This window comes from Anas acuta, chromosome 8, assembly GCF_963932015.1.
Source record: "Anas acuta chromosome 8, bAnaAcu1.1, whole genome shotgun sequence".
NCBI lineage: Eukaryota > Metazoa > Chordata > Aves > Anseriformes > Anatidae > Anas > Anas acuta.
Genome location: NC_088986.1, coordinates 9,700,820 through 9,725,014, shown reverse-complemented (window position 1 = coordinate 9,725,014; position 24,195 = coordinate 9,700,820). Strand labels below are relative to the sequence as shown.

The window sequence follows — 24,195 nt, the reverse complement described above, 5'->3', positions numbered from 1 at the left end:
GTATGTGCGAATTGCATGATGTTTACTATTGACTAAGGAAAGAAAGAACTATGGGCATATGTTTGCTCTGTGATAGTTTATGTCCTATTATAAGGTGGGTACAAGGTTAATAGGAGAATGGAGTTTTGTATTTCTCAGTGTTTCACTAATACACAAGTTACTGCCAAGGTCTCTCCTGCATCTGATAGCCTGATGTTTTTACTAATGACTTGGATGCTGGCATAGAGAGTGCCCAAAGATTGTTTGAACTGAGCACTGTCATTCTGAAAAGGATATTCCAGTAGGTGACAAGATGGTATTAGGATGAAAATCGATTTTGACATTTTGGAAAAATGGTCTAAACTCAAGGGGATCCCATGCAGTAAGAGCAAATGCAAAGTTCTACACCTCTGCTATTCATTGCTTTTAGCAAAGGGTGACATGGCAGTTTGAAAGAGAAGGATCATAGCACATCTGGGCACATAGTACATCATGAGATAAATACGCCTGATTATTGAGGCAAAAAGGAAATTATCATAGAGAGCAAGCAAAGATATGTTCTGCAAGGTAAATGAAGAAATCCCGTCCATCTGTTTTAGCAGTAGGTAGGGTTTAGCTGAAGTACTCTGTCCTGTTCTGGGCAATGTTCTTGGAAGTAAACATGGAACAGTAAAAGAGAGGAAAACTAAAAAAAATCCAAGATGCCCTGAGGATGCTCCTTCTAGCCAGACTTTCTGGATTCAGTATGCCTTAACTCAGGCCTGTGCAGGTCTCTAATTCTGATTTAGGTGAAATAAGCTGCTATTTCAGACATTTCAAAATTGTACAACTCCACTATTAGTTTAGATTAAATGAAGTATGTTTGAGGGAGACGCAGAAGGGAGAAGAAAGGCAGAAGGGAGAAGAATTGCTCTTTTGAGGTCAGCCCTCTCTGTGAACAGTAGAGCATATTTCTCACTTCTTGCTGAGAAGGGAGTATGCATTTTATATAGGGCTGCTGAAAGATTAATTTTTTCATGACAGTTCCTCTAGGTTTCCACTACTGAAGTCAGTTTTGAAGCACCAGTTCATTCTTCTTTGTCCTCAGATGGGCTACAGTAGCTTAAGTAACCGTTCCTATGAATTTTATGGATTTGCTCCTGATTTGAATCACCGAAAGTATGTTTAAAATTGGACCTGACAATTAGTTGGGATTTTGAAAAAGTTCTCATGAGTATGTAAGGGTTTCTTTTCTTCTGTCTTTTCTCACCATGAGTATTATTCTTGTGTTAGACTGAAGCTTTTCTTTAGGGTTCAATGTTTTTGCCACAAAGAGAAAAAGTTCACTTTTAATGAATTTATTTTAAGATCTGGAAAATTATACAGCATTTGTAATGTGGGAGGCATAAAAGGCTCATTATATTTTGAAATTCTTGCCTGACAATTCAGCCATATGATTTATTAATAGTTATCTTGTTGATGCTCTGAATTTTTAATAACATTATTTTCATTAATCTCTTCTTATGTAAATTAGGTCCATAGTCAAGAGTAGTTTTAAAAGGATGGATTTTTTTGCTTAATCATTTAATTATTTAAAGACGGCTGTAAAACCAAGAAAGGCACTTTCATTAAGCTGTCAGCATTATAGTAGATTCCTTGAGGAGGGCAGGACTTTTTTGTTCTGAAATAAGCTTGGGGCAATGCTGATAGACTGATGATAATGAAATGGGGTCATGAGCATGATGCCTATCACTGAATTGAATTTGTATAGTAAGATTTCAAGATTCAGATGCCAGCCTTCAAGACTTGCAGAGTCTGCTTTAGCAATATCTCTTCTTAGATATGAGAATTGTTAAAATAATAATAATAATCATAAAATACTAATTAGTTTCCAGAAAAATCTTAGTATTTCTGTTGTGTTGGGCTGTTTTCAGAGGACAGGTGTTGGGTGCTGTTGTAGAAAAGCATATTTAATATTTCTGAAGCTTACCTATTTGTTTTTTTCCCTGGTACGCTTTGGGCATGTCACATCTGCACTGTGTTATTTAGTCAAAGAGCATTGCCAAGTTCATACTTACAGGGAATATCTTCCATCCTGAGAAGAGATTGTGCCCCTTGGTCAGAAGAGGACATATAGGTTTGTTTTCTCTGTACAGAAGGATCTTTTGCTATATGCAGGTATACAGCAGCATGGAACGTCTATCCATCCACGAAGAGAGGAAAACGCCACCACCAACTAAACGGAGTTTGAGTGAAGAAAAAGATGACCGACTGGACAGCCTTGGTGGCTTAAAAAGCCGAGACCGCAGCTGGGTGATTGGGTCTCCTGAAATGTAAGTTCAGTAGAACTAAATCTTTTGTTTTCTCAAGGCTTATGAGAAAGGTTGATCTGTTCCAAAACGTTCCACGTCCACTTTTAGGTCAGGAATGCTTCATGTGATATTTCCACAGGTGAGACCTGACAAGTGGAAGAGATAGCTGAAAACAGATGTGTAGAAATTGTATAGTACTTAAATGTATCCAGTTAAGTACTAATTTCTCCTAAATGTGTAGCAAATACATTAAACTAATTTAAAGGAATTTTAACCTTCAGTAAAGCTTTCCATTTGTGGAACAGCTAGTTCTGTTGGAAATGTACCAACAGCAGTTTTTTCTTCAACATCAGAGTATCCAAAGTCTGGTCTTTTTGCCATTTGTCACAAATTAGAGAAACCATTAGGACAGTCCAAAGTTTCCAAAGTTTAGAATATTCCCCCCAAATCTTTTGTTCTAATAAAAAACATCAGGAAAATATACAAATGCCCAGAATTTGGATAACCACCATGTTTCCAGCATAACTGAAATAATTGTCAAACTTGTCTTCAAAAAGGACTCTTTCTCATTTTGTGCAACTCCTGTAAAGCTTTTACACTAAAATTTGGCATTGGAAAGATCATAAAATGTGGTTGTGATCTAGTCTGTATGACTCCATTCAAAAAACATTTTATAGATTATGCTTTCAACTGATGTTCTCTTCATCTTGAATCAGGCCTTCCTGGCTTGAAATTTACAGCCACTTTGAAAGAAAAATTAATGCCAAAAGGAACATGGATGGTGATTTGCATTTTGTAATTGTGATTTTTATAATATTTAGTATCGTATTTATTGCACTATACTTTCCTTTGTTATATTTCTTTCTTAGAAGGGATATACTGGAAATTGTAAGCTCAGGTGATACCCACAAGGTTTGCTGTTTTAGGTTCTAATGGTGTAGCTTGGTTTCATAACTTCACCTTAAATTGGCTTCAGATGTACAAGTTGGGTCTGTGCACTCTTTTTGTCCTTTAACGTTCATCATTTTGCTAACTTAACTGAGGGGCTGTGTCTTGTTTTCTCTTCCAGACTGCGTAAGCGCTTGTCCATGTCTGAATCCTCGCACACGGAGAGCGACTCCAGTCCACCCTTGACAGTCCGCCGACGCTGCTCAGGGCTTCTCGACATGCCCCGTTTTGCCATCTCCACCGAGGACGAGGGAACTCTGCTTAAAAGGCCGCAGTCGGAGGGAATGCTCCTATCCACTGTGCAGTCCCGGGAGGGGCTGCCGGTGCCCATTCCAGAACAGCCCGTGGAGCAGGAGCTGCAGCTGGAAGGTGATGCTGGACCCACCACCCCCTCCACAGCTGTCAGCAGCACCTCAGCGCTGGCAGGTATGTGCTCAGCCTCATGACATCTTGCTCTGTAAGAAAGCTGTGTTAGCTTACAGATAGAAACTGCGTAAAACTGGGTTTTAGATGTCAAGTGAAGTGGATGCCTCTTGCTAAATAGCTTTTCTAGTATAGTTTTGTGGCTGTGCTTGCCTTTGAAATAGCATCAGTGGTTTAATCTCTTCAAAATTACATCTTTTATTTCAGTCCTGTCACTTCAAACTAAAGGTCCTCTCATGCTTAAAACCCATTTGATCTATGTCTACTTAAAACCATTGTGTGTATGTTTTAAGCATTAGTTCAAAGCAGGTCACTGCTGAGGTGAGGCTGAAGAATATGGGTGTTCAGCCATACTAAAAGATACCCATTTCCTATGATTTTATTTATCTGAAAGCTCTAGTTTTGAGTAGAGACTTGAAATTTACTAGGGTGTGTGGTTTGCTTCAAGAACATGCTACTTGCTATCGCAGTCAAATACACCTAAATTTAGCCAAGTTACAGTGTTAAAAAATGCAGCTTGCATAGGTGTAGTAGAGTTAGAAATCAATGTCTGACATCTCAGAAGCTGTGTCTTTCCTGGGGTCATTTTCCAACACTGGGCTGAGCGGAATTTTTCCTGCAGTGGAGCCCTGGGCTGCTGCAGTGCTGGGGAGGCTCCGGCTTGCCTGTTCTGGGTACAGAGTTGGCCAGAGCAGGGAATTGGTGGAAAGTAGTGAGGAGGAAGGATTGGGGGAGAAAGTAAATTTGAGCCAATGAAGGAAGCAGGGAAGTTGAAATGAAGGCTGGCAAAATAATGTTTGAGAAGGGAGGTACAGCCGTGGAAGAGCTAGAGCGTAGAATAAGAATAAGGATTAGTGGGGTAAGAAAGTAAGAAACCATTGACGGGGGAAACAGAGTAAGCAGGCAACGAGGTTGTGGATGGAAAGGAAAGGGATAATGAGCAAGGAGTCGGAGTGGCAGTGACGCTGGACAAGGACGAGATGAAGGACACTGGGTAGATGGGATATTGGATTTATTGCAGTTGGAAAGAAAGGCCTTAGAGCAAATTTGCCTCCAGACTGGAGTGAAGCCCAAGATTCCCACGTGTTATTATTCCTCTTCTGCAATCCAGTCTGTGAAATTTACTCCAAAGTTGTCCCATTCCCCTCCAAGGGTTATCCTCCCAAAAGAGGCCCAGTACAGCTATCAGTGCTCCACTAACCCGTGTTAAAAGGTGTGGGAGTGAAGGAAGTAATTTGGACTTGGATGACATTGGTGCCATAGGGAAACCATGGGACAGAAATCTCAGCTTCTAGAATTCATACTTAAAGCTTAGACATGTGCCAGTGAAATTGCAAGAACATTTTCACTGTAAATGTGAGCATTTACAAGTTGAACTATGTAAAAATGAAGCTTCAGTGAGCAGGCTGCTCAATGGGCTTTATCTATTAGTTTTAATACAGTGTGTGGAATTCAGGGGTATGATCGATTCAGTGTCCCCAACCTGGGAAGTTAAGTTAGAGGCCGGGGGCTGTAGGAAAAGGTTTTCATTCATCTCAATGCCTCAGAGTGCTCCTCTAATGCATATCACAGCCTTTTCATGTGCAGCCTCCGATTCTGGGTTCCTTATTGTCTGGGAGCTTTATTTGTGACTCTGTGGCTGTTAAATGTTGAACTGGCATCTGGTAATGAAGTCTTTGAGACCGGTGCTCTGAATTTTTATTTTCCTGGTGCTTCCTGCTTTACTTAGTATGCAGAGCTGTGGTGCCCACTTAAATAACAATGATCAATGTTTTGTTCTGTCCTCATTGTTCAAAACGTGGCCCTTAGGCTTTATTTATTGCATGCTGCTCAAAATTTGCTTTTGAAGACAGAATGATTAATTTCCCATGTGGACTTGCTGTGATGCTTACCCCTTTAATTTCTGAGCACCTTGTAAATTCTAATTAATGTATTTTCACAGTGCCCCTGTAAGGTATTGATGGGGAACTGAGGCACAGAGCTTGTGTACACCCCCTACGCCCCAGCAGCTGCTAATGCTTTATGCCCAGGCTGATTTTCAAGATTACTTTGCATTTTATATATAATTATAGAAGGTTAAGTAATTCAAGCCTAAATTGCAATAGTGCACAGAAGGGGGCAAATTAAGGTTGTCTTTCCAACCGCAGTTTTGCTTTCTCTGACTTTAGTACCTTAATATTCTCTTAAAGTGGCTTTTTTTATGTGTGACTCCAATAAAACCTGGCTCTTCTATTACTGGCAGGTTTTAACTCAAAGATTGACGATTCTTGCTGGTTGTAAAAGTGGAGCACTTTCCATAAACATGTTTACTTCTATGAACAATTCCATTGAAAAGGCTTGCTTGCTGTCAGAACTGCAGCACAGATGTAGGATTCGTGCAACTCTGCTACTGAGCAATGTGATTTCATTAGAAAGCTTTTCCAACAGAATAGAAACTGCTAATTTTCTGTATTCAGAATAACACCATTTCTGTAAATAAAAATTCAAGCCCTGGGGTTTCTTCTTAGGAAAATTTACTCTTGGACTTCATGTAAACATGACTTTGATTTAATGTATTTTGCCTGTAGGGGAATAGACTGTTAGGAATTCCCTGTGGTTCTAATCTGTTTTAATTTAAACTGTAGCTGGGAGCACTGCAGATTTCTCTGATCCACGCGCTCGCAGTAATAGCAATGAAGGCCCAGACTTTACCACTCCAAAAGCCATCAGCGATTTGGCAGTGCGGCGGGCACGACACAGGTTGCTCTCTGGGGAATCGGGGGAGAAACGTACCTCAAGACCTGTCAATAAAGTGATTAAATCAGCATCCGCTACTGCCTTGTCTCTCATGATTCCCTCAGGTAAGAAATGCCTTGTGTTAGGCATTGTGAGAATCTGCAAGCACTAAACAGAAGATTTGCAGGCAGATCCTCCCCCTTTTGCTCTCCTGGAATAATGCCTTAGCTGGCAGGAAGGGACCGATGTAGCTTTTACAGTTGGTGAATGTTTACAGCTCACCAGGATAATGGTATTGCTTTGCCCCGGACAGGAGTATTGTGTGTGGTCAGACTGCAGCTTCTGTAAGTGGCAGCTTTCCGTGAGTTGTTCTGTTTAAATTGGTTCCTGGAGCATAAGCTGCTCTCTAGACAATGGTGTAGCAAGGAGGTATATCGACACAGAACATTTTTTAACCCTCAAGATGCTGCTTTTATTTTATTTTGTTTTATTTCATTTATTTTTACACATACTGACTACTGTGTTGTTTGGGAACTGTTTGTGTCTGGTGTGTTTGTGCACCAGAAAGTTCCAGTAACTCAAATAACTTGGTTGAGAGTTCAAGAATTCAGTAGAGTAAATAGCTAACAAAAGAAGTTACTGCAGAACATCTTACGTTGCTGGCCCAGCTCTGTCTCTGTGTAGAGGTGTACCCTGATGATTCCTAGTGCCAGGTGGCTAACTTCTAGTGAACAGCCCAGCCAGGCAGAGCTACAACAGACCGGTTTGGCAGGAGGCTCTCCCTGCGAGGACTTTGTCCCTCTTTCCAGAGGATAAGGCCTTGCTATATTTCCAGGGCTGTTCCCATTCCTGCCTAGACTGGAGCAGGGAATTGTATCTGGCCTCTGCCGACCCAGCAGAACCTGCTGGCAGAGCCATACCTGTCTGCCCGTCTCAGCAGGGGAGCTGGAGGCCCATATGGAAATGCTTCTTGGCACCGTCATGGTGATGCACATTTCATTTCTTCTGCCTTGCCTGTTGGTTGCTTATTGAACCACAAAGACTCTCATGAAAATCTCTAAAATGTGTATTTAATCACCCAGCAAAGGTTCTTCCAGAGCTGTTCTCATCTTCCAGGTAAATATGTGCTGGGTAATTCAGCAGGTGTTTCTTAGGGGATTACCTTTTAAAGCTGCATTTAATATTCCTACTGTTTGGGATTATTTTACTGATGTTAACCAGCTTCACTTTAAAATGAGAGTTCTGTATTTGCTTTGTATTTTTAGAAGCAGATGTTGTTACACTTGTGAGCAGAGTCAGGTATTTTAGCCAGTAGTCCAGCTGAGTCACAGCCACATACGTGAGAATTTAGCTCTTCGGCTGTTGGGTTGGGAAACACTCTAAAATACACTTGTGATATTGTTCTCCAGTACCAAAGTTTCTGCAGTGGCTGCTTTTTAAAGTATTTTTGCCCCTCTGAATTTAAAACACTACTAAAATTATCTACATGTAGCTGTCTGACTGCTAACTGATTTTTCTTTTAAAATTACTTATTTTGATTTTTCACAACACCACTATGTAACTTGCACCAAGATCTAGAAACTATCTGAAGGGTGGCAGTAGATCATAACCTTGAAACGGAGTATTCTTGGCTTGTGCCTAGAACAAATACCTGTGATGGGCTATAAATCCCTGAAACAGGAGAAATAAACAGTGTGAACCATGTCTAATTCTAGGCAAGCAATGTGCACGTTACCAAATGTGCTTTCTGGAAACTCCGTTGGTCTTTGCATTCTTGAAGCTGCAGGACGAGCTCTGCTTTGGTGAAGACCACCAGCTTTAAGAGCGTTGGGCAGGGTGGTTTCCTAGCTGTTCTCTAACAAGAATTTTTCTCTCTTTTGAGGCCTGGTTTCCTAATTTTTGCTCACCTTTGTGTCATCACTGTAGATCACCACACGTGTTCCCCATTGGCTAGTCCAATGTCACCTCATTCTCTATCCTCAAACCCATCTTCGAGGGACTCCTCACCCAGCCGTGACTTTTCTCCTGCTATCGCAAACCTGAAACCACCAATCATCATCCATCGGGCTGGAAAGAAATACGGTTTCACTCTCCGTGCCATTCGCGTCTATATGGGTGACAGTGATATCTACACTGTGCATCACATGGTCTGGGTATGTCTCCACTTTTCTAAACAGAGTTCCCCTTGGGTCCAGGAATGCATTTAGCTGGGATTGTGGGATTTTAGCTTTATATAAATTGTAATATAAATATATAAATTTGCCACCCTGTTTTCTCTCTCCTTCTTTGGACCCAAAGCTATCTTTTATTTTGGGTGGGGGAAACCCTTTAAAATAAATAACAGCACTTTGTGTTTTAACTATAGCAATTTTCAAACCCATCACAGAACCACAGCAAACTTCTTTCTTTCTTTCTTCCCTGCTTACATGAATCCACTCCTCCCACCTGTATCACATACTTTAAAGCATGTTTCTGTGTACATACCGTCTTTCTCTATATTGGGGTTGTTGCATGAGAGCGAGTTATAGCTAATTTGTTCGGACCAGTGTTAGTGATTGTAGCCTGCTTTGGATCACTTCATTCTGCTGGGATTTTCCAAGCAGTTGCTTGGAATTGATTACAAGCCTTAAAGCATCACTGCTGCTATGCTGTCTGCCTAGGGATTTAGCTGTTGGCTTAGTTGTGAGCTGTGCTAAAAGGTCTGGTTTCCTTGCCTGTATCTATTCCTTCCCTTTAGTGCTGGTACTTGATCTCCGTGTTCCTTTTTTTCTTAACATGTGTGACTTCTAGGAATGATTCATTCCCTGAAGCAGGGTAATTTGAATTGTGTAGTTAGAGAGAACAGAAAGTAAAGATGGTTTATTCTTTTCCTTGTATCTACATGTTCATTAGACAATTTGGACTTCATATGTTTTGGTTGTAATTTAATTCTCATTCTTACTTAGGAAAATAATCTGAAGCTGCATTTTTCCCTTGCACTTCTCTGCTGTCCTTGAGAAATGCTGAATTTACCAAGATACTGCTTGGTAATTTTTTCTGGTTAGAGGGAGAGTTGTAGAGTTCTTGAGCATGAATGTCACCTCACTGTAAAGGAGGTTGCTTTTTTGAACAGTGATGGGAAAATTTCTGACATTGGATAGGTCAATAAAGGATGGAAAATAGAAAAAGAAACTGTTTGGGATTAGATGCAGCATTGGCAACCTAAAGGCATGGCACAGTCTAATTTAAAAGTCTGTTGGCCTTTCTGGGTACCAGCACATACATGGTAGGATGTTGCAGTTGCGATGGCAAAGAAATTGAAAAAGATTAAAGTCTTGCCTGGAAATCAAGAGCATCTTGTTAACATACCCAAGTGCTGAAAAATTTTGGAAGAGTATTAAGTCCCTGGCTTTGGGAGGAGCTGGTCTCTCAATCAGCTTAACTGTCCTGGCTGTCTGCCTTGGATCAGGAGAAGACTGTTAGGAGCTGAGGGAGGAGTGGAAGAGTGCAGATTTTTGTGCTTGGCCGTGCCAGTCAGTGGTTCCTTTCACCCTCTTTTGAAGCAGCTAATGCTGGCTGCAGCGAGAGACGAGCTGGACTGGCTTTGTGTCTGATCTGGCCAGCTATCTCGTACATTCCTCTTCTCAAATCAGTCATCCCCTTCTCATTGGCAGCACGTGGAGGAAGGCGGTCCAGCAAACGAAGCAGGTCTGCGTGAAGGGGATCTGATAACCCATGTCAACGGGGAGCCGGTCAACGGGCTGGTGCACACCGAAGTGGTGGAGCTAATTCTGAAGGTAGGGACCTGGCACTGTTAGATATTGGAAAATAGGTAATATGCAGACTATGAGACAGCTTGTTTAAAACATTGCAGATATCTAATTGGCGTTGTCTGAAATACAAGTATGTACACAGCACCTGGCCTTTGTTTTGCCAAAACTCATTGCTGTAGCTTGATTCCTAAGTCTCCAAAATTGTCTGCATGTAATTTAAGCTGAACTCAGATACTCTGTTGGAGAAATAAGGGCTTGTCAGATACATTTTTATCAGTATTAGAGACAAAGTTCAAGTATAAGATTCAAGTATAAGATTCAAGTACAAGAATAAGATTCAAGTATACCTTTCCTGAAATAACACTTTTGGAAAAAAATACCTTAAAAAAGTCCAAATTACTTTTATTTTTTTTGCCTTTAGGCTGTGCTAATGTTATTATCTCTTAATACTGCTTTCTCAAGGATTATTCCCAGTGGTATTTAAAAGCAGCTTTGTAATGGTTGGTCTTAAAATTATCCAGTTAAATGACTTGCGTTTTGGTACCTCCTTCTGAGCTGAATCCATTTATGGAAATAAAACCCAAAGTTTTGGACCGTTCCAATAGACAGAAATCTTTGGGACTGCAAACAAAGGAGAAATCAGGGTTATTTTAGATTTATTTATATATATATTTTAAGATGAGTGAGATGAGACATGCTGTGTGTTGCAGATTCATCATGATAGATGCCTGATATGCTCACACCTGCCACCATTCAGAGCAAGGGGAGTAGGATTGGTGACAGAATATCGCTTTGTTCAAGCTTCCAAGTATTATGAGTATTAAACTGAGGCATTTGGGATCTCAATGGGAGAGGTCAGACGCTGTGTTCTCTCTGCTCTGGGAAGCTTTACCTACCAGCTGGGATCTGATCTAATCACTTGTGAAAGCCTGACTAAAGAGAGCTCTCTCTCAGCAATTCCTTAATAAATGATAGGTGGAAATGCAAAGAGGGAAATGGAGTTTGACAAAGGATTACAAAATGGCAGTCAGTAATAAACTAGCAGCCTACCTGCTTAGCCTGCAGATTTGCTTCAAAAAGCCATGTTTTCAGCAGTGTCTGTGTCTTGTTTCTGACAGAGTGGAAATAAAGTGTCTATCTCCACTACGCCGTTTGAGAACACATCCATAAAAGTTGGACCAGCTCGAAAGGCCAGCTACAAATCCAAGATGGCTCGTAGGAACAAGAAGAGCAAAACTAAGGATGGTCAGGAAAGGTTTGTTTTGTTGTTTCTCTGTGAAAATTAAGCAGTAGCCAGGATAATGTGAAAGAGATCTTGTCAAAGCAATTTGCAGATAATGTATGTATCAGCAGGCACATACTGAGTTTTTTCTCTCTTCTCTTCTCTTCTCTTCTCTTCTCTTCTCTTCTCTTCTCTTCTCTTCTCTTCTCTTCTCTTCTCTTCTCTTCTCTTCTCTTCTCTTCTCTTCTCTTCTCTTCTCTTCTCTTCTCTTCTCTTCTCTTCTCTTCTGCTTCTCTTCTCTTCTCTTCTCTTCTCTTCTCTTCTCTTCTCTTTTTCTTTAATTGTGTCATAATATTGACTGAAATATGCCAATAAAGGTAAATAAATCATTTGGGCTTCTGAACAACTTTTAATACTTTTCCACAGTAAGAAGAAGAGTTCTTTGTTGAGGAAGATCACTAAACAGGCATCACTGCTTCACACTAGCCGTAGTTTATCTTCGCTGAACCGCTCTCTGTCTTCTGGAGAAAGTGTGCCTGGCTCTCCAACCCATAACCTGTCTCCTCGGTCACCTACACAGAGTTACAGATCCACTCCAGAGTCTGTACACTCAGGTAAAAAAACAAAACAAAACAACAAGCAAGCAGAAAAACTTGGGAAAGATTTTTGCATTGATAAATGCATGTAGTAGATCTGTTTTTGGAGTAAAATGACAGCTATGCTGTTGATTACCTTAAGGACGGATGTATTCTCATTCATTTATTCATTTAAAAATGAAGATCTATACATCCTTTTAAAAATGCAGTTACTGAACAGTAGCATCCTTTTACTTTGATGCAAAATTACATTGTGAGTTGCAGTAGTTTTGTAGCCATTTGAGACATTTTCTCTATTAGGTCAGAGAAAAGGAATCAAAACAGTGTGGAAAAGTCATATTTGAAAATTGAATTAGCTGACAATAGAGATGTCAGCTTCTTCACCTCACAAGAATAGCATTGGAACACAAGGCTTATTTACTTGCTTTTGTTGTTTTTGAAAAAAAAAACAAACACATTCTGATAGCAGAATGTTTCTTGCTGTATTCTGGTGTTGTGACAATGGTGTGATTTCTCAATCAGAAGCCATGGAATATTATTTCATAATATTACTGCAGTGCTTTGTGATAATATGGCATTTTGTCTTGTGTTTGCATGTCTTATTTTCAGTAATTTGTTTTAATGATGACATGTGTAATAATCTTCATGGTATTTTTTTTTTTTCATCTCTTCTAAGTTGGTGGCAATTCTTCCCAGAGCAGCTCTCCCAGTTCCAGTGTTCCCAATTCTCCAGCCAGCTCTGGACACATCCGACCCAGCTCTCTGCATGGACTAGCACCAAAGCTTCAAAGACAGTACAGATCTCCAAGGCGCAAGTCTGCAGGAAATATTCCTCTGTCACCACTAGCTCACACTCCATCACCAACCCCACAGTCCACGTCACCGCAACGCTCCCCCTCTCCTTTACCAGGACACTCAGTTGGCAGCTCCAGTATTATTCAATCTTTCCCAGTAAAACTACACTCCTCTCCACCACTGGTGAGACAAATTTCTCGCCCCAAAAGTGCTGAGCCCCCTAGGTCTCCTTTGCTAAAGAGAGTACAGTCGGCTGAGAAACTAGCTGCCTCGCTGTCCTCTTCTGAGAAGAAGCTGGCTTCCTCACGTAAGCATAGCTTGGATATCTCTCACTCGGAATTTAAGAAGGAGATGCTCCAGAGGGACCCAAGTCTACAGAGTTTACAAGAATCTGTGAATGAAACAACAGGTGGCAAACTTGGGCTAGCGGAAAAAGGAATGTTGCAGAAGCCAGGTTCCAGGAAGTTGGGTGCTATTCGACAAGACAGGGTGGAGAGGAGAGAGTCTCTGCAAAAGCAGGAGGCCATCAGAGAGGTAGATTCTTCTGAAGATGAGACAGATGATGGTTCAGAGGATAGTCAGGATGGGAGGAGGATGGACAAGCCGCCTGACAGTGGAGACCAAGGCTCAGATTCTTTTAATGAAGATAGTAAGTTTTCCTCTAAGTTGGAAAGCAAGGATAGTATTGAAGATGATGCCTTTCTACCTGAAGATCCAAAAGGTACAGAAGATTTGCAGAAGGGAAATGTTCAACAAGCCAAGACTGTTTCAGAGCCGTTGCAAGTTGGTGTGCACCCTTCCTCATCAGAGGTCCTCCCAAGAACTTCTCCAGAAAATTTAGCTGATTCAGAAAAGCCATTCCTAAGATCAGGAACAACTGCAAAAGAACAGAAATTGGCAGAAAACAAAACCTTTCAGTGTTTAGGTCCAAAAGACAAGCCTTCTGAAGCAATCAGAGATCATAGGGCAACTACTATTACTCAAAAACCAACAGATTTCACAGAAAGTATACCGTGCCCATCTATCAAACTCCCTGAACTTGAAAAAAGTGACTCTTCAGGGGCCTCATGTGGTAAACTTGACCTGAAAGACACCCCTCTAACAGAAATCAGTCAGAAAAAACAAGAGTCGAAACCTCTGCTAGCACTTTCTTCTTGTTGCACAGCAAGTGTGAGCACTCCTCGCTTGGTGAGTCCTGTGGATCGTAGTGAGAAGGATCACAAGGGCACAATTCAGCCCACAGAACAGCACAGCACCTTATCTCCTTGTCCTGCCAGTGTGAGTGAAACATCCCAAAAAAGTCCTAGCGCTGAAAAGCGACCCAGCTCGTCCCAGGCAGAGAGTGCCTCAACGGCAAGCAAAACGAGCCAGGGCAGCCCAGCAGGTACTGTGTCCTCCACACTGCTCGTCCCCAGTGCTATCGAAAGGGCACTCTCCATGTCTCAGTTAATGCCACTAGCTCAGAGTGTCTTGGGCCCTTTGAAGCTCAGCATGCCTGGTTCTGGAGAGGTGGAAAAGAAAAAGGATTTCCCCCATTTGGGTGCTTCCTGTAAAGAAGAGAGAGATTTGAAGCAAAAAAGGCAGGAAGCTTCGCAAACAGGAGCGTGTCAAGAGAAAGCCAAACTACCCAGCACAGACAGTCTGACCACGAGGAGTGGATCCTGCACAGAGTCATTAAACTCAGCAAAACCTTGGGAAGCAACGTGTCCTGTGGTGGCAAAAAAAGAGGCAACTTTTTACAGTGCTAAAGCACCTGAAGTACTGGGAGGGAGCTGCAGAATCACTCCATCGAAGGAGCTGTCGCATGCTCTTGGACAGCCACCTCTGAGAGCCTCTCCTCTGCCAGATGGCAGCACGAGGCCCTGTAAAGAAGGGACTCTCACACAAGCAAAAAGCAAAGAGGGTGGAAGTCAGTTAAAAATACAAGACTTTCCCCTGTCACACGATGGTACTGTAAAGAAAACATAGCAGCATCCCTGGTACACACAGACTGGAGCATTCTGCATTCGGAATAGAGACTGCATGTTTGAATTTTGTAATATACACTAATATAAAATAGAACTTGTGTACATCTATTTTTGGGAGGGTTTTTTTCATACTGTTTTTTGCGTTTTTTCATCCTTGCTATTCTATTTTTGTACACAGTAATGCTTGCTGTTTGAGGTCTCTTTAGAACAGGGTATCTTTAAAACAGGGCTTAGGAAACAGTTTGCTGATTTTTCCCTTCCTGACCTTTTGTTTTGCCTGAGTTTAGGGCTTGTTGTGCTCTTCCTTCCAATTCTGCATTTATTTAAGATCCCAAAAATTCGCAACACAAAAAAGGCAGCTTACTTCAAAATCTCTGGTTTTCAAACTTCTTTCAAATGTCTTTGAAATTCACAGGTCTTGAATATTGTCTTTGAATTTACAATCTAGTTTTGTTTGACAAGGAGAAGAAAGTACTCTCTGGTCCACAAGTTCGGGAATAACAAATCTTCAGTGCAAGTAAGGCCTCTTTGTCACCGTGTGCACTCACAGTTCTGCACACATCCATAGAGAATATGAAGAAGGGACTTGGATGGAGGGGTTGGACAGAGAGAGATCCTCTTTAAACCAAGTAAAAGTGTTTTTTGTTTGTTTGTTTGTTTTCCCAATCAGAGAAATCTCTAAGCTGTTTTCTTTTGGGAGGGATTATTTTTATTTCTCTTTTATAGGACACGTGGCAACTTCTCTTTCTGTTTTTAAAATTTTAACGATGTTTTATCTTCCTTTGTCTGGCTTCAATTTGTAACTTGCCTCAGAATAAATGACCCCAGGAGAGGGGCGCCTTGTAGGTGGATTTTAAAGTAGAGAAATTTGTAGTCACGTGTTCTCTAGTATGTCTTGGGCAAAGATATCTCAATGATAAATGACCTTCAGAGACTTTTCCTTCTCTTGGTGAGTCTAAATAGGTAGGGATTTTAAGGTGTTCCTTAACATTTCTGAACTGGGGCTTGGGAAACTCTCTGAGTTTTCCAAATCTGCCCATTTTAAAAACAACCAACCAGAAAACTATGAAGAGTTCTGACTCCTTGAATTCTGTGGACAAGCTGCAAGCAGACTTCAAAACACATGTGATATTTTAAGGTTTCAGCTGTGATAGCTAGATCATTTCCACTGCAGAGGTCACTTGTTCCCTTAAAAATTACTCTTGGCTCTTAGGTTTAGACATTGCTTTGCTTTAGGTGTGACCGACTCCGGGTACCAGTGCTCTTTGCTGAGGATTAGATACCAATACACCAATAACTGTGACTGGTGATACCTGTAGCACTGTAAGCCATTTCTTCATCCAGTTAAAGGTTACTGTCAATGAACACTCCCGTCATTTGTTCCAGATTGTGCTCAGCTCTTATTCTAGTCTTGTCTGAGTATATCCTCCTGCGGATCACCCGCGCTATCTAGTGTCCTGCTCACCGGCTTTCTCTGTTAGAAGCAGAATGACCGTGCAACAGTATTCCAAGCTAAAACCTGCATCCGTTGGTCTGTTCCATTCTACTGCTGCCTTTTTCATTGTCTTGGCCTTTTCTGAACTTGAAGTTTTGAGTCACTGTCCCTAAATGTAAATATGTTTTTATATAGGAATGTATTTTCTTCATCTCTTTCAACCTGATTTCAGCTTAATCCACAAGTCACAAAAGTCTCTGTAATCTTGCCCTGATTCTTTCTGCATAACCATTTTTCCCCCCATCATATATGTGATTTTTGGCTGCTTGGATTTCATTTCTTCAGTTCTGGACCAATTTTGGTTTGGTTTGAGCTTTTTTTTTTTTTTTTTTTAACCATGTTTAAACGAGTGTTTACTCTGTGTGTCTGTGTGAACATGTATGGTGTTGTTAATACACTAGCCAAAGCCTCAAAGCTCCCAGATAACACCTGAATAAATCTTGCTGTGACGGTATTGAGAGCAGGGCCTCGCTGTACTGTCTCTTTGCTCTTTCCTCCTGGAATTCGTAGGCTACCTGTGTGCACTCAGCGATTATAAACCCCATTTCCACTGCCCTGTCAGGGGCCTGGGTGCCTCCAGCCTCGCAAAGCCCTTGTGTTGATATCATTGTGCTGATTTGGAGCGGTAGCAAATAAGGAACAGGCTTGGCAGGATCCGGTGCTTGATCTGGCTAATATTTTCCTTACTGAAACCTCCTAAGAAATTGCTGAGAAGCAACAACATTCAGTTGGCAGTGCAGCATAAAGCAAGGTTCCTGGGAATGATGAGAAATTGATTCAGCATCATAATTCCGTGGCGATTGCGAAGAGAAGGCTCAAGTTTACGTCCAGGGAGCACCTAACCGTGGCGAGATGGACGTCCCCGGATAAATCAAGCAGTGAGTGCAGGGCTATGTGAGGATGTGCTCCCGGGGGCGTCCACGATGGGGTCCACATTAAAAAACCTGAAGGGAAACCAAACCACTGCCCTAGCTAAAGGGGTCTTTGCAGCCGGGGTCATTCGAAGCAGCCAGCCCAGGCCGTTAGCTGAAGTGGCCTTAAGGGGGAGCGGCGAGAGCAGGCAGCTGCTGGCTTTCCCTATCTGTGGTGTACTGTAGCACTTCTGAACCCCTTCCCAGCAGCGTACTTGAGGGTCCTGTCGGACCGAGCCCAGTAAGGGAGCCTAAGTTATGTCTGTGCCAGGTACGCTGGGGGCACAGGGCCTCCTGTGGGACACGCAGGCTGGGAGGTGACCTTCTGAAGGTACCAGCTCCATTAGCTGCTGACTCCCTTTCTTTGCAGCCGGTACCTCCAGTGCTGAATCAGGAAGTTATCCTTTCTTGAGCATAGAAGGACGAGTGGAAACTGTCGTGTCACAGCTTTTGCTGCTTTTGCCTGAACTGGCCAAAGAAGAGGTGAGGTATGTGCTCAGTCGCCTCTTTTGTAGCTAAGGTACAGAAAGTGATCAGTGCAATTTCAAAACCCTGCTTTTTTTGGAAGCCAAAGCCCGACAGCATTACCAGGAAAGCATCCTAGTGAAACCCTGGGTCCCCTGCTCCTTGTCAACCCCGCAGTTCCCCTCCGTGTGCCAGGTGCACCACCTTCTCCATCCACCACCTGTCCAACTCCTTTTGGGGCACCGTAGCAAAAAGCTTGGGCAGAAAGATTTTTTTTTGGTGAAATTACAATAACAAACCAGGTGGAGACCAGGACTTACTCCTTGCTCTGCCAAGAATTACTCAGATACCTGCTCAGATTGCAAAATTTGTGTGCTGGGGAGGGGAAGGAGATGTTGGGAACGCTGTCAACATGTGCACAGGTGCACTGCGCAGCCTTTCCCCATGCAGGACGGGGCCCTCAGCCCCGAGCAGAGCAGGCAGCAAGCCGGGAACGTGGCCTCCATACATGACACCGAGTCAGACAGGTGGGAGGAATTCCCTGGTGAATGAGCCATGCATACAACCGCCAACAAACATCGCTTTCCTGATTGATTTCCCCTCGCAGCTCTCCCCTGCTCCAGCCCCCGGCCAGCGCCTTCCCGCGCTGCCTCATTTCAGTGTTACTTTTCCCTTTGTCTCTTCCTGTTGCGGACTAAGAGAGATGGGTGATATTTATTGTAAATATTAGACGTTAGCATTGTAACGGCCGCTCCCGGGTCCGAATGTCAGAGGCCTTTGGCTGCTAATGTACTACAGAGCGCTTGCTGGGGAAGGGTGGGAGTGACCGGTGGTTTTGGTTGCCACACTTGCATTAAGGTGTGATTTGGAGTATTTTTTATTTTATTATTTTTTTTCTTCCGAAGAGGGGAGGATAAAGTCTTTCTCTGGTTTTCTCTTACTGGATGTGAAGGATAATTCTGTACTTCTAGTAGAAGATTTGACAGAAGTGTGTGTTTACGTTGTGTTCGATATCATATCCAGGTGGCTGTGAGAGCACCTCCGAAGCGGGGCTCTGCCAAGCCGTGTCACTCAGCACTTAGCTAGATAAGAGGACGTGTGGAATTTCTGTGTTTTTAGAAACTTGAACAATTGCCACATAATAGCGGTGCAATAATTTTTATTCATGTTGTACCTGCATGTCGATGTTCAAATCCTCCTCCAAAATAAATTTTTTTTTTACATAAGTTCCAACTCGTGGTGCTTTCTTGGTTTCTCACCCAGGGGAGTGGTGGCAGGTGTTGGCCTGGATTCGCCCTGCAGCTCCCTCGTGCCCCCAGCTGTTGAGGCTCTCTTGATAAGGCACCACCCCAAACCTTTCCAAAAGCAGCCCTTCGCTTCTGACAGCAGCACGTGTGTGCTCTGTGTGAAAAGCCCTCGAAGGCTTGTTCCTGTCCTCAGAAATCAGGAGCTGGGGCTGTGCTGGTGCCGGGAGGATCGGGCTCAGCCTTGCTCCCTGCTCCTGATGCTGCTCATTTCCCCATGGCCGGGCTGCGGGGAGCGACATGTGCCAAGGCACACCCCAACCCGGGCACCGGCTGCAGCAGGGAGTGGGGCTGCGAAGTGCTCTGCCCTTGTGTGCGTTAAAAACAACAAGAAAAAAAAAGTGAATACATTTTGCTTTGCATTTTTTCCTTCCCCAGGGAGGAAGAGGAGCCATCGGCCGTGGCACAGAGGCAGGAGGTACGTGGTGCATGTACGGGTGCGAGCAGCCGGCTGCTGCCCCAACAAGTGGCACCGACAGCGTCCTGCCAGGACACGTTAAAACCCATCTCACCTCTTCCCTCTGGAGAGACCCCAGAGAGGGGCCATGATGCTAACGGTGAGATCCCTGAGAGCCCTGGGGTGCCCTTCAGGTGCCACCTCCCTGAGTTCCACCCCCTGTGCCCACCGGTGGCGTGGAGCCGGGACCCATGCCAGGCAATAGGGCCATCCGTGTGGAGAGGGGGACGCGGGCCCGAGGAGCCAAGTTTTGGGGTGAAACCCTCGGGGCTGGCCCCCAGCCGCCCCCGCCTCCATCCCGTGCCAGTGGGCTTTGGGTTTTAAACGCTGATTAGGGCTGACCTCATATTTCAGAGCTTACTTCATCGTAGCTAATGAGGGATTAGGAATGTTAAGCTAATTAGCGCTCAGCAAACGAAGGCTCAGGCAGTCTTCTCAGCCTGACACGCTGTCAGCGAACCAGTTACAGGGTGATAGTCACCAAGTGCTCGGAGGGGCTGCCTCACGCTGCAGGGTGGCAGGGACCGGGGGTGGCCGAGGTGACAGAGCCGTGGCCCCAGGGCCCTGCCCGCTGCCGGCACGGTAGAGCCAGAGATGTGGAAAAAAAAAAAAAAAAGACAAAATTTGGTGTATTTCACCTGGCTTCCTCTGGAAACAGCCTGACCCCTCGCCTGCATCGTTTGAGGCTGCAGCTGAGCTCGTGGTGCTGGGCGAGGTGCAGCAGGAGGGAAGATGCTCGCTGTCTCTGGGTGTTTTCTTTGCTTCAGCGCTGGATCCGGCCCCATGCTTACAGCCAGGTCCCCGCTGCCCCTTGCTGGGGCTGTTCTGCCCCCCCCAGGGCTAAAAATAAGCAAAAGGCAGAGGATAACCAGCGCCTAAATATACCCGCTCTGCAATTAGCCCTGGCGACAGCCTCACAGTCACGTCCGTCTGCCCGCTAATCCCGTGGGTGCGCGGTGGCTGAGGCTGCCCCAAACCTCCCCCTGTGGAGCTCGGCCATGGCCGCGTCCCCGGGGTCTCATCTGGGGGCTTATTTCCTTCAAGGGTCCTTCAAAGGAGGAGGCCACGCATCCGGCCAGGCTGGGAATAGGTCTGGGTTTGACAAACCTCGTTAATCCTACAGGGGAAGGGTTCTGGGAAAGAGAGCCCGGGGTCACCGGCTGCAGGAGGTTACGGCCCCCGTTAGCAGAGGCTGCCCCCAGCCTCTAAGCCCTGAGCCCGTGCTGTGTCCTGGGGCTGGTGCCGGGAGCAGGATTGGTGCTGGGACCCTCTTGGCCAGAGCAGGATCAGCCGTGGTGTCCCGGCTGTGAGTTTTGGCCCCATGGGCAGACACCTGCAGCAGGAGCGGGTCGTGCTGGCGCTGCCGGCCCCTCGGAGGCCATTTGAGCGGCTTCCATCATCCCCAAGAAAAACAGAGCGTGCCTTCTGCAAACAGGGCTGCATTAAAAGCCCATTTCCTCCCCGTCCCCGTCCTCTCCTCCACACGCAGCCGCTTTGACGGCTTTGGGAAGGAGAAGATTAAAAAGTCCTTTTAACGTTGTCCAGCCCCTGGAGCTGGCAGGGTTTGGGGCTCAGCCCCGCCACTTCCCCGCTGGGGATGCTCCTCCTGGATGCTCCATGGCACATCCCACACCTGTGGCACCTCCAACCTTGGGGCAAGCAGCTCAGCGCTCCCCGGGGAGCACCTGCAGGCAGGGAGCATCCTCCACACCCCGCGTGTCCCCATCCCTCAGGGAAAGGCCCCGTTTCCCCTCAGGTGCTCCCCTGGGAGGGCCGGGGCTTGGCTGTGACCCCGCGATGGGCTCCAGCTGGCCGGGGCCGACGCGGGTGCATGGAGCTCGCCGGAGCCCGGAGCATTTTTTCAGCAGCTGCGCTGCAAGAGGGCCCCAGCCAAAGGCAACATCCGTCAGGCCAGGAGGAGGAGGAGGAGCGGCAGCAGCAGCGGGTTTATTCCCTTGGCCGCCGGCTCCAGCGCTGACTCCCTTTCTCCACGTCTCCTCCCATTCCTGCTGGCGGCGGCGCAGCCTCGCTTCCTGCCGGAAAATATTTGGGCTGTGGGCAGCGAGCTTCACCCCGCCGGGGGGTTCCCACATGCGCCCTACACCCCGTGTGTGGGTTTAGGGGGGACCCGGTGCTGGTGGCTCGAGCCTTTGGGGTGAAGGAGCCGTGCCCCCCTCCCCGCCCCAGGCTCTGAGCATCCACAGCCCCAGAGCGGCTCCAGCTCCTGTCCCAGCGGCAAGAAATTCCTTCTAGAAATTACAAACACCAAGGAAAATTATACCTTGAAACAGGAAGAAAAAAATAAAATAAAAAAAAAAAACAAGCACGACACGGGGAAAGAAGAAAAAAACACCCCAACCCCAGTGCCCTGCGCCCGGGATCAAAGCCCCGCGCCGTCTGGAAGTGCTCCGACAGGAACATGCCCGGCTCTATTTGCCCAAGCGGCGGCACTGAACGGCCGCTTTGTTCCTGGGCTCGTCCTCGCCTTCCCCTCCCCGGGCTCCGTCCCCACGGGGGCCGATTTCGCCATCGGGTGCAGGTGCCAGGGCGGGGGTCCCGGCCCCCTGGCAGCGCTTTGCTCCTTGCCGCCCGCTGAGGTCAGGTACAAACGCCCGGCGCTATTTACTGCGCGAGTGAAGTGCGGCCAAGTGCCCTGACGTTCCTGCTCGCCCCCTCTTCCGCCCCGATTCCTGTCTTCTCATCTCTTCCCAAACTGAAGGCCAAAGTTACGTGCTTTATTTTTTTTTCTTCTTCTTCTTCTTCTTTTTTTTTTTTTCTTTTTAAGAGCTATTTTTGTTGACTTGGCCAGTTTCACGAGATGCATCACTCTGTGGAAGTGGAATTTCCCTGACAGCTGCTTCTAGGTACAAGGGCCTGAGGCCTCTGGGGGACCTGCTGGGGACAACCATGTTTAGACAAAAGTCCCCTGTCCAAAAGTGAGGAGAACTGGGGTCCTGCATCCTCGAGGTCCCAAGTACCCAGGGTGCCACTGCCCCAAGCTGCTGCATCCCCAGCTCCCAAATCTCCTGGGTCCTGCATCCCCCTGGTTCCACATCCCTTGGCCTCATGCCCCCAGCTCCCGGAGGGGCTCTCAGGCTGAGCTTCATTTCCCTTCGGGCTGCTTTAAATCCTCCCCAGGTCTCCGAGGCGGTCACGGGGCTGGTTTGGGGCTGGTTTGGGTGGCTCTGGCCGAGCCCCAGCCCGGAAATCTCGGCTGGGCTTTGGCTCAGCCCAGCGGGGAAAGCTGCCGAGAACAGGCCGGCCCTGTGCAAAAATGGGAACTGTGTTGCCGATGAAAAGTGCTTTCTTTGGGTAGGATGTTTGTGTTTCCTTTGGCACAGCGGCTGCAGGAGCGTGTGCAGCACCTGCCCGGGGCGGTCGGGCGGGCTGTGCTCATCCCAGTCCCTGATCCACTTGAAAGTGGAGGAAAGGAAAAGGTGGGGAAGCTCTCTGGGGCCGGTCCTGCTCTGCAGGAGATGCTCCAGCCTTGAGGTGTCTGTGGAGTTAGCGCTCTTCTGCCCGACCCCTAGCCTGGGATCCCTCCCCTGCGTGTTCCTGGTTTGCAGCACCCTGAGGGAAGAGCTGAGGGGGAGAAGGCTGAGGGGGCTCAGAGAAGAAGGGGCTGGGGGCAGCAGGAGGGAGCCTGGCGGTCACAAAGGGCGGCTTTGGTGGAAATTCAGGGAGAAAATACCAGCAGACGAAGTGGTTGATCTCGATAAGGGTGAAGCCTTGCTCCAAACCTTCCTGTGTGCTGTCCTTGGGGAGGTAGGGAAGGGCTGGGGCTGGAGCAAGTCCCTCCCAGCTGAACCCAAATTGTTGTGTTTTTTTCCCCAAAAAATAGTGTCCGGCGTCAAATTTCGTATTTAGCTTTCTGTTCCAAGTTGGACAGAACCCGGCAAGCGAGACAAGAAGCTCTCCAGTGCAGTGGGGATTCTGGGTCCGCATCCAACCCTGATCCACCCGGTTACTTGAAAGCGCCTGGCCCCGCTGCTCCGGCAGGGAGGTGCCAGGAGGAATCGCAGCTCGAGGCCAGGCCAGGGCCTTGTTTCCAGGCTTTCTCCCCCATGGGGAAGCACATCCCTGGGAATCTCTTGCTCCAGCCCTAAGGGGATCATCTTATGACAACATCCCCGTCTGTCTGTCTGTCCATCCTGCACCCCTGCCCTGCCCGGGGACACCAGGCCCCTGTCCCAGCTCCTGCCGGGGACTCGGGGCGAACCCAGGGCCTTTCAGGAAGCTCCGTGGTGCAGCTGAGGATGGAAAAATCCTGGGATCTGCCCTTTCCGCGAGAAGCTGCCCAAGCTGGGTGCTGTTTTTCTTTCCATCCAGTCAGCGCGGCCGCTTGGAAATTTCCTACCCCGGCTCCCGGCTGCGATGTTTTCCTAATGAAACAACCCGGCTGGCAAAGCCCTGAGCAAAATGAGTCGCCAATTAGCGGCTTACATCTTTCCTGTAACTCTACCTCATTAGCCTTTAGGACAACAAAGTAAATTTAAGAAGAGAAACAAACAAAAGCGCGAGGCCCCAGGAGCGCCCCCAGCCTCTTCCCACTGCCTCTGGTGCCCAATTCCCTCCCTGAGGGCCAGCGGGGTTGGGGTGCGGGGAAACGCTGACTCAGCGCTCAGGAAGGCTGACTCAGTAGTTTGAGGAAATGCTGACGTGGTGTTTTGGGGAGCCGTCAGCTCAGTCTGTGAAAACGCTGACTCAGCAGCGGGCAGAAAACACCTGACTCGGTGCTTTGCAGCCCTCCCTGCAGCCCCGCTCCCCGTGTCCCCCCCGAGGGGCCACCCCCGTTGGTCCCCGCCAGCCATCGGGGTGCCCGCTGTCCCTGGGGTCCCTGCCCCTGTCCCCAGCCCGGGCAGTCCCAGCCCCACG

The 24,195-nt window shown here is 46.3% G+C and overlaps 1 protein-coding gene across 11 annotated transcripts in view; it reads left to right on the top strand.

Annotated features, from left to right (window-relative positions):
• Nucleotides 1-18,778, top strand: part of MAST2 (microtubule associated serine/threonine kinase 2) — a 190,144-nt gene extending 171,366 nt beyond the window's left edge. For 10 of the 11 annotated variants that reach the window (XM_068690812.1, XM_068690810.1, XM_068690809.1 and 7 more), the window contains 8 exons: nucleotides 2,137-2,291; nucleotides 3,340-3,644; nucleotides 6,266-6,481; nucleotides 8,283-8,509; nucleotides 10,010-10,132; nucleotides 11,227-11,363; nucleotides 11,757-11,944; nucleotides 12,603-18,778. In XM_068690812.1, the coding sequence (XP_068546913.1) occupies nucleotides 2,137-2,291; nucleotides 3,340-3,644; nucleotides 6,266-6,481; nucleotides 8,283-8,509; nucleotides 10,010-10,132; nucleotides 11,227-11,363; nucleotides 11,757-11,944; nucleotides 12,603-14,689 (3,438 nt within the window). In that variant the 3' untranslated portion in view covers nucleotides 14,690-18,778. The remainder of the gene's footprint in view (nucleotides 1-2,136; nucleotides 2,292-3,339; nucleotides 3,645-6,265; nucleotides 6,482-8,282; nucleotides 8,510-10,009; nucleotides 10,133-11,226; nucleotides 11,364-11,756; nucleotides 11,945-12,602) is intronic. The other variant, XM_068690814.1, reaches the window with a different exon arrangement.
• Nucleotides 18,779-24,195: the final 5,417 nt, after the last annotated feature.